Here is a 14,839-nt window from a genome sequence, read left to right on the forward strand (position 1 = left end):
TCCTTTGGAAAATTAAAAAAAAAAAAAAAAAAACGAGAGGGAGGATTTCCAGCCCCCCGCTCCCTTCCCTTTTAGTCGCCTTCTACGACACGCAGGGAATACGTGGGAAGTATTCTTTCTCCCCTATCCCCAGGGATAATATATATATATATATATATATATATATATATATATATATATATATATATATATATATATATATATATATACTTGGGAAGTGAGTCAGTTGTTGTTCGCTGATGATACAGCGCTGGTGGCTGATTCATGTGAGAAACTGCAGAAGCTGGTGACTGAGTTTGGTAAAGTGTGTGAAAGAAGAAAGTTAAGAGTAAATGTGAATAAGAGCAAGGTTATTAGGTACAGTAGGGTTGAGGGTCAAGTCAACTGGGAGGTAAGTTTGAATGGAGAAAAACTGGATGAAGTAAAGTGTTTTAGATATCTGGGAGTGGATCTGGCAGCGGATGGAACCATGGAAGCGGAAGTGGATCATAGGGTGGGGGAGGGTGCGAAAATCCTGGGAGCCTTGAAGAATGTGTGGAAGTCGAGAACATTATCTCGGAAAGCAAAAATGGGTATGTTTGAAGGAATAGTGGTTCCAACAATGTTGTATGGTTGCGAGGCGTGGGCTATGGATAGAGTTGTGCGCAGGAGGATGGATGTGCTGGAAATGAGATGTTTGAGGACAATGTGTGGTGTGAGGTGGTTTGATCGAGTAAGTAACGTAAGGGTAAGAGGGATGTGTGGAAATAAAAAGAGCGTGGTTGGGAGAGCAGAAGAGGGTGTTTTGAAATGGTTTGGGCACATGGAGAGAATGAGTGAGGAAAGATTGACCAAGAGGATATATGTGTCGGAGGTGGAGGGAACGAGGAGAAGTGGGAGACCAAATTGGAGGTGGAAAGATGGAGTGAAAAAGATTTTGTGTGATCGGGGCCTGAACATGCAGGAGGGTGAAAGGAGGGCAAGGAATAAAGTGAATTGGATCGATGTGGTATACCGGGGTTGACGTGCTGTCAGTAGATTGAATCAGGGCATGTGAAGCGTCTGGGGTAAACCATGGAAAGCTGTGTAGGTATGTATATTTGCGTGTGTGGACGTATGTATATACATGTGTATGGGGGTGGGTTGGGCCATTTCTTTCGTCTGTTTCCTTGCGCTACATGGCAAACGCGGGAGACAGCGACAAAGCAAAAAAAAAAAAAAATATATATATATATATATATATATATATATATATATATATATATATATATATATATATACTGTATATATATTGTATGTTTCTTTGTGTTATTTTAGAGATGGTGCGGCGGTAGCTGGAAGAAAGCTGGAAGAACTTTTTTTTTTTTCTTTTTTTTTTTTTTTAGAAACTTCCCATCTTAAAGTTCAAGGAATCACTCCTTTAAAGTTTCTTTAACTTTTCCCAGAATGACTCTAGTCTGATTTAGATCTCGTATGAGCAAGATATGTACTTGATCTGTTAGTGGACTTACAGTGAAACAGATTAGACGAATATTTCCATTAACTTTCTTATGAGTTTGATAAGAACTGTTGCTTCTTGATTGTTTCCAGCTGACAAAGCTGATGACATTAGCATTAATACAATTTTGATAATGATTAAATAATACGTTTTTGATAATGGTTAGATAATTCAATTTTGATAATGGTTAAATCATGAAATTTTTATAATGGTTAATAACAAAATTTTCATAGCAGTTACATGATAAAATCTTGATAATGGTTGATAATGAATTTTGATAATGGTTAGATAATTCAATTTTGATAATGGTTGAATGATAGAATTTTGATAATGGTTAAATAATATTTTGATTATGGTTAAATAATTGTTTTAATAATGGTTGAATAAGGAATTTTTGATAATGATTAAATAGTTCAATTTTGATAATGGTTGAATAATAAAATTTTCACAATGGTTAGATGATTCAGTTTTGATAATGGTTGAATTATGCAGTTTTGGTACTGGTTGAATAATGAATTCTAATAATGGTTAGATGATAAAATTTTAGTAATGGTTAAATGATGAGATTTTGATAATGGTTAAATATTGTTACGTAGGAAAAGTTGGAGTAGGTCATCATGGTTTTCTGTTGGTCTGTCATCGCTTTCCTTAATTTTGTTGTGTGTGTGATTATTTCGCCCCATATTATCCTTGCTCAGCGCTGCAGGCTTGCCCGGGAACTGCTTCGTCAAGTTATTAATCATTACACTCGACAGTGAGGCTGGTTGTGGTGAAGTGGTCTGCGATGTGGAAGAAAGCCATGTGATTTTTCCCCTTTAAGGATAAATCATATACTTTTTGCCTCTGCGCCACTCCATTAATTGACTTCAGGACAGCCCCCCTCAACCCCTCCAAGAAAAATTTAAGTGATTCCAGTTCTCACAAACAGATAAATTTGACCCGGGTTGTGGAGGAAGGAAAAAAGGTAAGGTAATCGAAGATATGTTTCTGTGTATTTTGTTCCAGATATTTTTCTGGGGCCATAAATCTCTCATCCCTATCGTGGCGTTCTTCAAAAAATATATATATTTAAAGGTTATTTGACATTTGTGGGTTTATAATCGTGCTGATATATTAATTACATTTTTTTTTTCATTACATGGTGTTTTGTGGCTACTTTCTTGACGTAAATATTATAAAATTACTGGTAATGGAAGGAAGGTGAGTTGCCGTGCGTTAACCCATATGTTTACAAAATGGTAGTTGTTGACGAGGCGAGGCTGTGTTGTTTTCGTCCCTGGCTGCTCCTCATGGTCGTCTCCTTAAATATATAATTAGAAATTCTCTGGTCAAGCGAAGTGTGTTTGGTCAGATTCGGTTTTACTATATATGATAGTTTGAACTCTATAGTTTTCGAAATAGAAAAAGAAATGAAACAACTTTTTATGAATTTTGTCCTCGACTGGTTCCTATATTTTATCATGATATATATATATATATATATATATATATATATATATATATATATATATATATATATATATATATATATATTATTTCCTTGTTTCAGAGTCGTGGTAAATGGTTGGACGTAGGGGCAATATTGAGACTGGAACAATTCGACAGATCAGAAGCTGATGATGAAGGGAAACTCAATATTTACTAAGGTAAGTTGATAACGCCATACTCATATATATATATATATATATATATATATATTCGCCATTTCCCGTGTTAGCAAGGTAGCGCTAAAAAAGAGGACTGAGTCTTCGAGGGAATATCTTCACTTGGCCCCCTCCCCCTTCTCTGTTGCTTCTCACTATTTTACATTTTCGCTGTTTCCCGCGTGAGGTAGGCAGCGTTAAGAATAGATGACTGAACGATAGAGAGGAGAAAAAAAAATCCTCGCTTGGTTCCTTCCTTTGTTCCTTAGTATGGAAAGTAATACAGGAAGGGAGGATTCTCAGACCCACCCAGCTCCCGCCCCTCGTAGTCGCTCTCTACTACATGTGGCTCTGCCTTAGGTACAGTTGGTCAGTTCCAGGGGTGTACGTGCAGTGGGAGTGTGCATGGTTTCTTAACTATTGGGTTGATGGGTTATTAATGACCCATCATGACCCTGGCAGTTGATAGAGGCCTTGCGCAAACCCCATGAAGCAATCAGTCAGCCAAACTACGTTGGATCACCTGGTTTGTCTGTGACGTGAATGGTTCTAAATGTTTGACATGTTTCAGAACTGAAGTATTGTACTCCGCATCATCAGTTAAGTATACAATCAGAGAATTTTTATAAAAATTTTTTCTTAGTAAAAACTGGTATTTTTAACGGAAAAAAAGAACTTCATCAGTAAAGCAGTTTTTGTGTGTGTGGATTTTAGATGATTGACGTAATTGGGTCGACTTGGGAGATGAATAAGTTGACGGTATGTGTGGCTTAGGGACACATTATCCTGATATTATACGTGAAAGATGGTTTTCAACTTTCTTCTTTCATTCGTCTGTCATGATGAAAGAAGCTAACATCTGATAAATGTGTTATTATTATTATTATTATTATTATTATTACGAAGGGTGATACGTTGAGAAATGTGTGATGATTATAAGACACGTGAGCACGTTGATATGATCAATTTTCTTAGAATTATGGGAAGTTTTAGACCTAATTAATCATTATAACTTTTTATCCTAATTAATCATCGTAACTAGACTTTTGTGATCATCCTAATTCTAACTAGGATGATCACAAAAATCGTGACGATCATCTTAATTAATCATTGTAACTAGACCAGTACGATTACCCAAATTAGACCTTTATGATCATGCAAATTAATCATCTTGACCCTTTAATATCATCCTAACCTGCGCGTATTGCTCAGAGTAGATTATACCCGGTGGAAAGAATGATCAGTTGGTTCCTTTGCTAATCAACTATTAAGAAAATTGGATAAAGTTCAGATATTGTTCAGTCCATTATTTTTTTTTTTTTTTTACCCTGGCTTGAATGAGTGAATTTTGCTGTGTGTAGGTGGGCAACACACAGTCACGTTTTCTGCAGTTAGAACATCAGAGGAAAGTTACACACGACGTTTTCTGTGACCTCGAAGCTTAGTATACACCTGGTGAACAACGCCACAGTGAGAATACATAAGTACAAATCATTTTCCTTTGTCCCTGATCCCGTTTTCCATGAGTCTTGTGGGGGGGATGAAGAATAAACGTTTTTTGATCAGTCATTTCTCAATGGTGGGGCTCAGGTGTGATGGACCTTAGTGTTTGAGATGAATCGAACGCGTAAAAAGATAATCAGTTTAAGCCCAGCTTTTAAGCGTTTGGCTGTCTCTTATTATACACACCCGTATGATCCTACCTTCATATTTATCGTTAATTGAAATAAATGTAATTTTTCAAATGCAAATGTTATCTTTATCACACTCGTATAGAAGTTCTCTTCCAGAAACTATATGTATTTGGTCAACTTTTTTTTCCCCCAGTTTAATCCGCACGAAATTATTTGCCAGCCACACGTATCTCTGGAAATTACGGTGACAATAATTTGCATAATATGCATACACCATTTATAGTATATATGATGATAATTCATGCATGTTGTCCATGTGCAAGGCGATCGTGTGTTAATTAATGATGCGCCGTACAGCGTCCCCTACACTCCAACATGAATATTAGGAAACAACTCGTTTATTTAGTACGTCAAATCCTAGGGAAGAATAGAACGAAGAATTATTAAAAATAACGGGTTAAAGATTATTTAGAAAAGTGAAACCTTGCAACTCGGGATGTGATTTAGTGCTGGATATTAAGCGGAAAATCTTACCCTTAAAAATGGTTGTGGTATATTTATGGTATGATTGTAATAACTTACGAAAGGTTGTGAAATGAGAACAGATCACTGTTAGGGTTGTGTGTGGGGGGGGGGGGTTCTCCCCTTTGAACACGACGGTACGGTCCTTTGAACACGACGGTTCTCCCCTTTGAACACGACGGTACGACCCTTTGAACAGGACGGTGCGACCCTTTGAACACGACGGTACGGTCCTTTGAACACGACGGTGCGACCCTTTGAACACGACGGTTCTCCCCTTTGAACACGACGGTTCACCCCCTTTGAACACGACGGTTCTCCCCTTTGAACACGACGGTACGGTCCTTTGAACACGACGGTGCGACCCTTTGAACACGACGGTGCGACCCTTTGAACACGACGGTGCGACCCTTTGAACACGACGGTACGGTCCTTTGAACACGACGGTACGACCCTTTGAACACGACGATACGACCCTTTGAACACGACGGTTCTCCCCTTTGAACACGACGGTTCACCCCCTTTGAACACGACGGTTCTCCCCTTTGAACACGACGGTTCATCCCCTTTGAACACGACGATACGACCCTTTGAACACGACGATACGACCCTTTGAACACATTACGACCCTTTGAGCACGACGGTACGACCCTTAGGGGGGGGAATACGTTCCCCACAAACACTGCCACCATGACAAAGACGCTAACAGTATCGCTGTTGCTGTCTGTTTAGCGGTTGCCAACTGATGTAAATAATAGACCAAGATTGGTAACATTGCTTTGATTTTGTCTCAAAGATAGGCATCGCCTGCACGACCATTCGGGCAGTCACTTGTTTACTCAAATTGGCCTCCTAGCTACGTCTCTTCGTTGTCTATCAACTGACTGTTATATTTCTCTCTTGTGTCTCCCCTGATGATGATGTGATCATGACACGAAAGTGCACTTGGGAACTTATCGGTTTCATTTCCCATTGGACTCATAGGAATATATATATGTATATATATATATATATATATATATATATATATATATATATATATATATATATATATATATATATGTATATATATATATATATATATATATATATATATATATATATATATATATATATATATATATATATATATATATATATTTTATACGATTCGCCATTTCCCGCGTTTGCAAGGTAGCGTTAAGAACAGAGGACTGAGCCTTAGAGGGAAAATCCTCACCTGGCCCCCATCTCTGTTCCTTCTTTTGGAAAATTAAAAAAAAAAACGAGAGGGGAGGATTTCCAGCCACCCGCTCCCTCCCCTTTTAGTCGCCTTCTACGACACGCAGGGAATACGTGGGAAGTATTCTTTCTCCCCTATCCCCAGGTATATATATATATATATATATATATATATATATATATATATATATATATATATATATATATATATTGTCATTTTAGCACAATATTTATCAGATGTGCTTGTTCATGAACTTCATGCGAGGTGAAAGTTTGCGAGGCTCAGCACCATGATTGTTGGCCGTTCATGGGGCCAGCTGACTCAGAAAACGAGGTGTTGGATCCCGACTGTGTTTACTGTTGGCTTGTGAAATGCACAGTGGCTTTTTCAGCTTTTCCACGGGTATGCATTACGTCAGCAGGCATATGCTACTGTGTACGCCATGCATAGTGAAGTATGTAGAATTGGGGTAATACCTTCTGTTACGACCCCCTCATGTGAATTTTCAAAACCGCACCAGATGTTTACATTTGGTCTCGTGGTGTGAAAGACATGACGAGCATTATGTTGGTGTTAGGTAGGAGGGAATGGTACGTTAGGTTGATGTATGGTAGGAGAGGGGGCTACCATGTTATGGCATTGGCTCATCAGAGCTGTATGAAAAAAAAAAAAACGTTTGTAATACGATGAAAACTGGTTGTGTGTGACGCTCATGCCGTATGAATCAAGGGTAGATATTATAGAGGGGGTATGCTGTTAGATAACAGAAATATGTGAGGTGTATCTGTGGTGTTTTTTGTGTGTGGGTGTGTGTGCGTGTGTGTGTGTGTGTGTGTGTGTGTGTGTGTGTGCTACGCTTGGGAAGGATGAGAGGGATAGAGAATCGTGAGTAGGTGAGCTAAGTACTAGCAATAACCCGATGTTCGTGCTTCGTCGGGGGTGTACAGCTATCATGGCAGTATTCCTCTAATCCTGTAACATGGCTCGCATATGCAGTCTAAGGAAAGAAATTACATAAAAGTTGATCTGAAATCCTGTACCTCGGCGTTACAGGTTGCTGGGGTGATTATGGTGGTGGCTCCCGGGAAGATAATACAACCTTAAGTCAGTCTAGTGATAAGACCTAATGACGTGACATCCCCAGTGTCCAGTGTCCAGTATGATGGCACAGCACAGGGGACGCCCCACCCACTGAGACATAGCATCAAGTCTTCACCTTAAGTTGATTTGATAACGAGTCTATGTAATCATTATCGTTATTATTATCATTAAAACTTACTACAGAAAGCCAGTAACGTACTGAGAATTGTAGGTACTGAGTGTGATGTATGAACATGATATTTTGTAGTGTATGAACTTCTCGGTGTTTGGCTAGCTTGAGCTTATGTATTGGAGGAGAACTGAAAGATTATTAATAGCATAGATTTACGTGTACGAACATAGAATACCAGCGATGATCGTGTAGATGTAGGATGTGATAGTGTAGATGTAGGATATGATAGTGTAGTGTAGATGTAGGATATGATAGTGTAGTGTAGATGTAGGATATGATAGTGTAGATGTAGGTTATGATAGTGTAGATGTAAGCTATGATAGTGTAGTGTAGATGTAGGATATGATAGTGTAGTGTAGATGTAGGATATGATAGTGTAGTGTAGATGTAGGATATGATAGTGTAGATGTAGGATATGATAGTGTAGATGTAAGCTATGATAGTGTAGTGTAGATGTAGGATATGGTAGTATGGCGTAGATGTAGGATAGGATAGTTTGATGTAGATGTAGGATAGGAGAATTGGACTCCCTCGTCTGAGGTTGCCATAGGAAGGAAACCAGCCACCTCCTGTGAACTGAACCATCATTCAGGAAATGTGTCGTATTATTATTTTTGGTGCAGTGAGCTGCTGGCAGGGCAGCTGGAGAGCAGCAGGGGTTCCATGTCTTCGGTTGAGAAACCTACAGTTCAGGCATGAAGGATCTTGTGATACGTTGAGTGGATGTTTGGTCGCGTCCAGAGCGCAAAGTAGAAAGGGCCACTGGTCAATGTGTGTAGGGAGTGTGGTTTCAGATGGATGGAGTGGCGTGTGAGATTGGTTTGGTTACCGCTCGGTTAGGTTTTGTCACTGTGGCGGAGGAGGTGAAGAGTGTGTGAAGCGGGAGATGAACCTCTTCGCTTCTTTATGGGCGTGGTTGTGGTTGTGGTTGTGGTTATAAAGTGGTCTGGATGGGGTGGGGTCGCGTGCTCTCGGAGAGAAATGGTCGCTGAGTATGTTGAGGTGAGATGGTATCAGGAATATTTCTGTTTTGCTATGCAGATGTTGAGTGTTTGTGAGTTTGCTAAGCCAACAGGGGTTGCCGTGTTCAGTGTGGCTTGTAGTTAGGTTAGGTTTTCGTTTGTAAAGGGTAGTTGGACGACCAGGTGAGTCGTAGTTTAAGGTGGAGCATATGTAATGCATGTGTAGGATACTGTGCCACTCTTGTGTTCGAATCTCGTTTGCTGTTTTCAGTAGATCTATAAAATGTCTGTAAAATATCGCTGGTTTGTTCAGTTTCGCTGGTCTATAGAAGATCGCTGGTTTATAGAATATCGCTGCTCCATAAGATGTCGTTGGTCTATAGAATATCGCTGGTTTAGGAAATATCGCTGCTCTATAAAATATCGTTGGTCTATAGAATATCGCTGGTCTGTAAAATATCGCTGGTCTACAAAATATCGCTGGTCTGTAAAATATCGCTGGTCTGTAAAATATAGCGGGTCTTTAAAATATCGCTGGTCTATAGAATATCGCTGGTCTGTAAAATATCGCTGGTCTACAAAATATCGCTGGTCTGTAAAATATCGCTGGTCTACAAAATATCGCTGGTCTGTAAAATATAGCGGGTCTGTAAAATATCGCTGGTCTGTAGAATATCGCTGGTTTATAAAATATCGATGCTCTATAAAATATCGCTGGTCTATAGAATATCGCTGGTTTGTAAAATATCGCTGGTCTGTAAAATATCGCTGGTTTATAAGATATCGCTGGTTTATAAGATATCGCTGGTCTGTAAAATATCGCTGGTCAGTAAAATATCGCTGGTTTATAAGATATCGCTGGTCTGTAAAATATCGCTGGTCAATAAAATATCGCTGGTTTATAAGATATCGCTGGTCTGTGAAATATTGCTGGTCTGTAGAATATCGCTGGTCTATAAGATATCGCTGGTCAACAAAATATCGCTGGTGTATAGAATATCGCTGGTCTGTAAAATATCGCTGGTTTATAAAATATCGCTGGTTTATGAAATATCGCCATTCTGTCAACTATCGTTAGTTTATAAAATATCGCTGGTCTTTCTTTATTCATTTTTGACGGGAGAAATTCATAGTGTATTTTTGGACTGAAAAACAATGGGGTTTGGTGGGTGTGTTATTTTTAGTTATGTACACACACACACACACACACACACACACACACACACACACATACACACACACACACACACACACACACACACGTGTGTGTGTGTGTGTGTGTGCGTGTGTGTAAAAAAATACATGCATATGGAGCAGATGGATGATGGAAGAAATACACGAAATCAATTTAAAGATTAACTCTACATTTAGAATGAAATATTGTGAAGTTATTTGAAAAATCCAGGTTGTCCCCGAGCGTGACGTCATTTGCGTCAGCTGCGGGATGCTGAGTCCCCCCGTCTTCCCCCCCCCGCCCCCATACGTCACGATTGACGTCACGGGTGACGTCACGGACTCAGGTGCTGGACAACTCACCCCAAAGCCAAGGAGGACGAGGGTGACGAGGGTGCCGGAGGCCGCCACCACGCCCACCGCCCTCACCCACTCCCTGACCAGGCCCTCCGCCAGGAGGAGGCCGCCGCGCCTCCTGTCCACGCCCTCAGCGGCGTCGGCGAGGGCCAGGGAGGAACCCATGTGGCCGCGGGTGTGGCAGACGTCTGCCCTCTGCTGGTAGGAGAGGCCCACCGTGCTGACCTCCCCCTCCTCGTCGCAGGCCGCCTCCCCGGGGTCGTGGAAGCGGCGGATGATGTGCTCGCCGCGCCCCGGCACTCCGTACTCCTCCCGCCCGCCGCTGCGCCCACGGCACTGGTGGTGGGTGTAAGGCAGGTCGACCCGGACGTCGTCCTGCAACACGCTCTCCTCCTCGTCGCTCGACTGTACGGACTCAGGGTAGAAGGCCCACATGTCCTGCGACCTGACCCGGTAGCTGTGGTGGTCCTGGTGTGGTCGGGCCTGGCTGCTAGCGCCCTGGTACTCCCGCTCCCTCCCGACCAGCCCACGGCCCCGACCGCCCTGTTCGTCGACGTAGCGGAAGCCGTGGGTGTACGGGTGCCCGTTACTGTACGGGTAGAGACTGTTGATGTCGACATCACCCATGTGGCCGTGGTTCTGGTCGACAGGGTGGGCTTGGTCCTCATCAACGGCGTAGGCGTGGTTCTGGTCGAGGGTGTAGGCGTGGTTCTGGTCGACGCTGTAGGCGTGGTTCTGGTCGACGGTGTAGCCGTGGTTCTGACCAGCGGCGAAGGCGTGGTTCTGGTCGACGGTGTAGGCGCGGCCGTGGTCAACACTGTACGGGTGGCTGGGGTCAACAATGTGTGCCAGGGTCTGGTCGTCTGTCAGGGCGTGACTCTGGTCTATGCTGTGAGTGTGGCTCCTGGACGACGAGTGGCCCAGCTTACGAAGTGCCTGCCGACCCAGGGCCTGGTCAGGCCCGTGGGTGTGGCCCCTGGCCGAGGTGTGACCCTGGGTGTGGCCCCTGGCCGGAGTGTGGCCCTGGGTGTGGCCCCTGGCCGGAGTGTGGCTGCGATTTCGGCCTGAGGTGTGAACCTGGTGTGGCTCTGAACTGTTCCCGTAGCTTTTGCCACCTGTATGGGCGTGGCTTTGACTACCTGAGTGGGCGTGGCTTTGACCACCTGAGTGGGTGTGGCTTTGACCACCTGTATGGGCGTGGCTTTGACCACCTGAGTGGGCGTGGCTTTGACCACCTGTATGGGCTTGGCTTTGACCACCTGTATGGGCGTAACTTTTGCCACTTGTGTGGGCGTGGCTCTGACTACCTGTATGGTTGTGGCTCTGACTACCTGTATGGGCGTGGCTCTGACCGCCTGAGTGGGAGTGGCTATGACCACCTTTGTTAGTCTGGCTCTGACCGCCTGTGTGGGCGTGGCTCTGACCGCCCGTGTGGGCGTGGCTCTGACCCCCAGTGTGGGTGTGGCTCTGACCGCCCGTGTGGGCGTGACTTTGAGCTGTAGTTTGAGCTTGGTTTTGAGTGGCCCTTGTGTTGTGAGTCCGAGCTATAGTGTGGGCGTGGCTGTGATCAGCAGTGTGGGCGTGGGTTCGACTTGCTCGGGCGGTACTTCGTGCTATAGTATTAGCAGTGCTGTGGGCGTGACTCTGGTCTGTAGCGTAGGCGTGGCCATGGAGTGCCGTGCGGGCGTACTGGGCCAGGTACTGCTGTAGGGATCTGCTGTAGTCGGAGGTCGGCAGAGGTAGGTGCTCCTGGCAGACGTGGAAGGGTTCCTGGAGGAGCGGCTGGGCGTGGGGGTACTCCTGCCTCAGGTCGTGGGCGTAGTCCGCCGTGTAGTGCTGGCCCCTGGTGAGGTTGTTTCGCGCCTGGCTCCTCCTCTGGGCGTAGTTATGGGCGTACCACATGTTGGAGGGAGGCAGCGTGACGTGGTCGCGTGTCCTGGACAACTTGCACTCTGCCATATTCCTTCCCCGCAGACACAGGGGTCAGGGGTCAGCCTCCCCGCCCACGGGCGGCGGCATGGCCTCCCTCGCCCGTCCGTCCCCCACCCCGCCGCCCACAACAAACCACTGGATCACAAGCCACACGGACGCGTTACCCCGGAGCGACACGGCGGGGTTTTGCACTGAGGACCCGCGGGGGCCCAGCGACACACACGGCTCGCGCGACCTGCCCCGAGCGAGGCTTGGCCACATCACCTCCCCTCCCGCTATATGTACCGCCGCGTGCGTGCGTGCGTACGTGCGCGTTGCGTGCGCCTGCGTGCAGGTCCTCCCCTTCCTCCCTCCCTCCCCCGTGACACACCACTGTCAATATCTGTGAGCCAGCACTCCATCCCCCTGCCACTGGTATTATACATGTGTATCCTTCCCCATCGGCCGGTGTGTGTGTGTGTGTGTGTGTGTGTGTGTGTGTGTGGCACCCTGACACCGTCAGCAGGAGTGCCACAGTGTGCCATCAGTATTGATCATGGTCGCCTGACGTGCACCAGTCAGCGGGGAGGTGGGTGGGGGGGGGAGTGGCATGGTCCACGACCACCCACCTCCCGCTGGGGGGGGGGGGGGGGAGACTGTCAGTGACTGTGTTGACGTGTGTGATCGGGGGGGGGGGGGGCCCTCCTGGCCGACCCTACACACACACGCGACCTGCAAATGGAGATGATGATCATCATCAACAACAACAACAACAACAACCACAACCACAACCTGTACGTGTGATTTTACAACCTTTACCACGTCTTATGACATCCCCCCTCCTCCCCCCCCCCAGGGTCGAGCCTCTCCCACCCTGCCTCTCCGTCCGACCTGGTGTGGCTGCCCTACCCCCCCTACCCCCCCCCCCCCCCCTACCCCCAGTCCGCTGGGTAATTTGATGGCCATCGCTTTCATGAGCTGCTGCCTGGATGTGCTCCTGGAGCCTGGCGGCTACTGCCTCCACGTCGTTTGTTGGTGGCGACTAACCACACGAGGATTGACCGTTATGGTGGCTCCTCCTCCTCCTCCTCCTCCTCCTCCTACTCTTCCTCCTCCTCCTATTCCTCCTCCTCCTCCTCCTCCTCCTCCTGGAAGAGCTAGTCTGTGGAACTACTCTTCCTTCCCTCACATTTCCCTCTCCCAGTAACCTCTCCACTTTAAGCGTCAGGTCAGCAGACACATGTGAAGCACTGGTCAGCAGACACATGTGAAGCTCGGGTCAGCAGACACATGTGAAGCACTGGTCAGCAGACACATGTGAAGCACTGGTCAGCAGACACATGTGAAGCACTGGTCAGCAGACACATGTGAAGCACTGGTCAGCAGACACATGTGAAGCACTGGTCAGCAGACACATGTGAAGCTCGGGTTAGCAGACACATGTGAAGCTCGGGTCAGCAGACACATGTGAAGCACTGGTCAGCAGACACATGTGAAGCACTGGTCAGCAGACACATGTGAAGCTCGGGTCAGCAGACACATGTGAAGCACTGGTCAGCAGACACATGTGAAGCACTGGTCAGCAGACACATGTGAAGCACTGGTCAGCAGACACATGTGAAGCTCGGGTTAGCAGACACATGTGAAGCTCGGGTTAGCAGACACATGTGAAGCTCGGGTCAGCAGACACATGTGAAGCACTGGTCAGCAGACACATGTGAAGCACTGGTCAGCAGACACATGTGAAGCACTGGTCAGCAGACACATGTGAAGCACTGGTCAGCAGACACATGTGAAGCTCTGATTATTGTCTTCACTTTCATTCTTCGTGCCCATCCTATGACCCTCGTTATCAACACACACACACACACACACACACACACACACACACACACACACACTCAAAGGCTCAACTTTAAGGCCAGAAATGAGTAGCGGAAAGTCCAGTAGTTAAGTAGATAGATATATGTACACTAACAGGTTGAAGGGGTAGGGGGGGAGGGGTCACACACACACACACACACACACACACACACACACACCACACACGAGCGGCCGTGCTAACTACCAGTTCGTGATCGACCATCAAGACTGAGGGAGGACATTAAGGGGAAGACTGAGGCCGTGTGGTGAACACTCTCTCTATATCACCAGAGCGCCACCTCCCTCCTGGGTTAGTACGGACATGCTGGTGTTATCAGTGAACCCCTGCTGTTATCAGTCTGTCATCCCGCGGTGTCTACACTCACTCAACCCTTGGTGCGGTGAGCCAGTCTACCCTTGGTGCTGTGAGTCAGTCAACCCTTGGTGCTGTGAGTCAGTCAACCCTTGGTGCTTTGAGTCACTCAACCCTTGGTGCTGTGAGTCAGTCAACCCTTGGTGCTGTGAGTCACTCAACCTTTCGTGTTGTGAGTCAGTCAACCCTTGATGCTGTGAGTCAGTCAACCCTTGGTGCTGTGAGTCAGTCAACCCTTGGTGCTGTGAGTCAGTCAACCCTTGGTGCTGTGAGTCACTCAACCTTTCGTGTTGTGAGTCAGTCAACCCTTGATGCTGTGAGTCACTCAACCTTTCGTGTTGTGAGTCAGTCAGCCCTTGATGCTGTGAGTCAGTCAACCCTTGGTGCTGTGAATCAGTCATCCCTTGGTCCTATGAGTCAGTCAACCCT

The 14,839-nt window shown here is 45.7% G+C and overlaps 1 protein-coding gene and 1 long non-coding RNA gene across 2 annotated transcripts in view; one reads left to right on the top strand and one right to left on the bottom strand.

The window, feature by feature from the left end:
• The window catches only part of LOC139764663 (uncharacterized), a 146,278-nt gene extending 140,892 nt beyond the window's left edge, over window positions 1-5,386 (top strand). Inside the window, exon 3 of the long non-coding RNA XR_011716443.1 lies at window positions 3,027-5,386. This is a non-coding gene — a long non-coding RNA (uncharacterized lncRNA). The remainder of the gene's footprint in view (window positions 1-3,026) is intronic.
• The window catches only part of LOC139764654 (uncharacterized), a 68,656-nt gene extending 56,193 nt beyond the window's left edge, over window positions 1-12,463 (bottom strand). Inside the window, exon 1 of the mRNA XM_071691514.1 lies at window positions 10,270-12,463. Within this exon, the coding sequence (XP_071547615.1) occupies window positions 10,270-12,222 (1,953 nt within the window). The 5' untranslated portion in view covers window positions 12,223-12,463. The remainder of the gene's footprint in view (window positions 1-10,269) is intronic.
• Window positions 12,464-14,839: the final 2,376 nt, after the last annotated feature.

The sequence above is a fragment of the Panulirus ornatus genome, chromosome 50 (assembly GCF_036320965.1).
Source record: "Panulirus ornatus isolate Po-2019 chromosome 50, ASM3632096v1, whole genome shotgun sequence".
Taxonomy (NCBI): domain Eukaryota; kingdom Metazoa; phylum Arthropoda; class Malacostraca; order Decapoda; family Palinuridae; genus Panulirus; species Panulirus ornatus.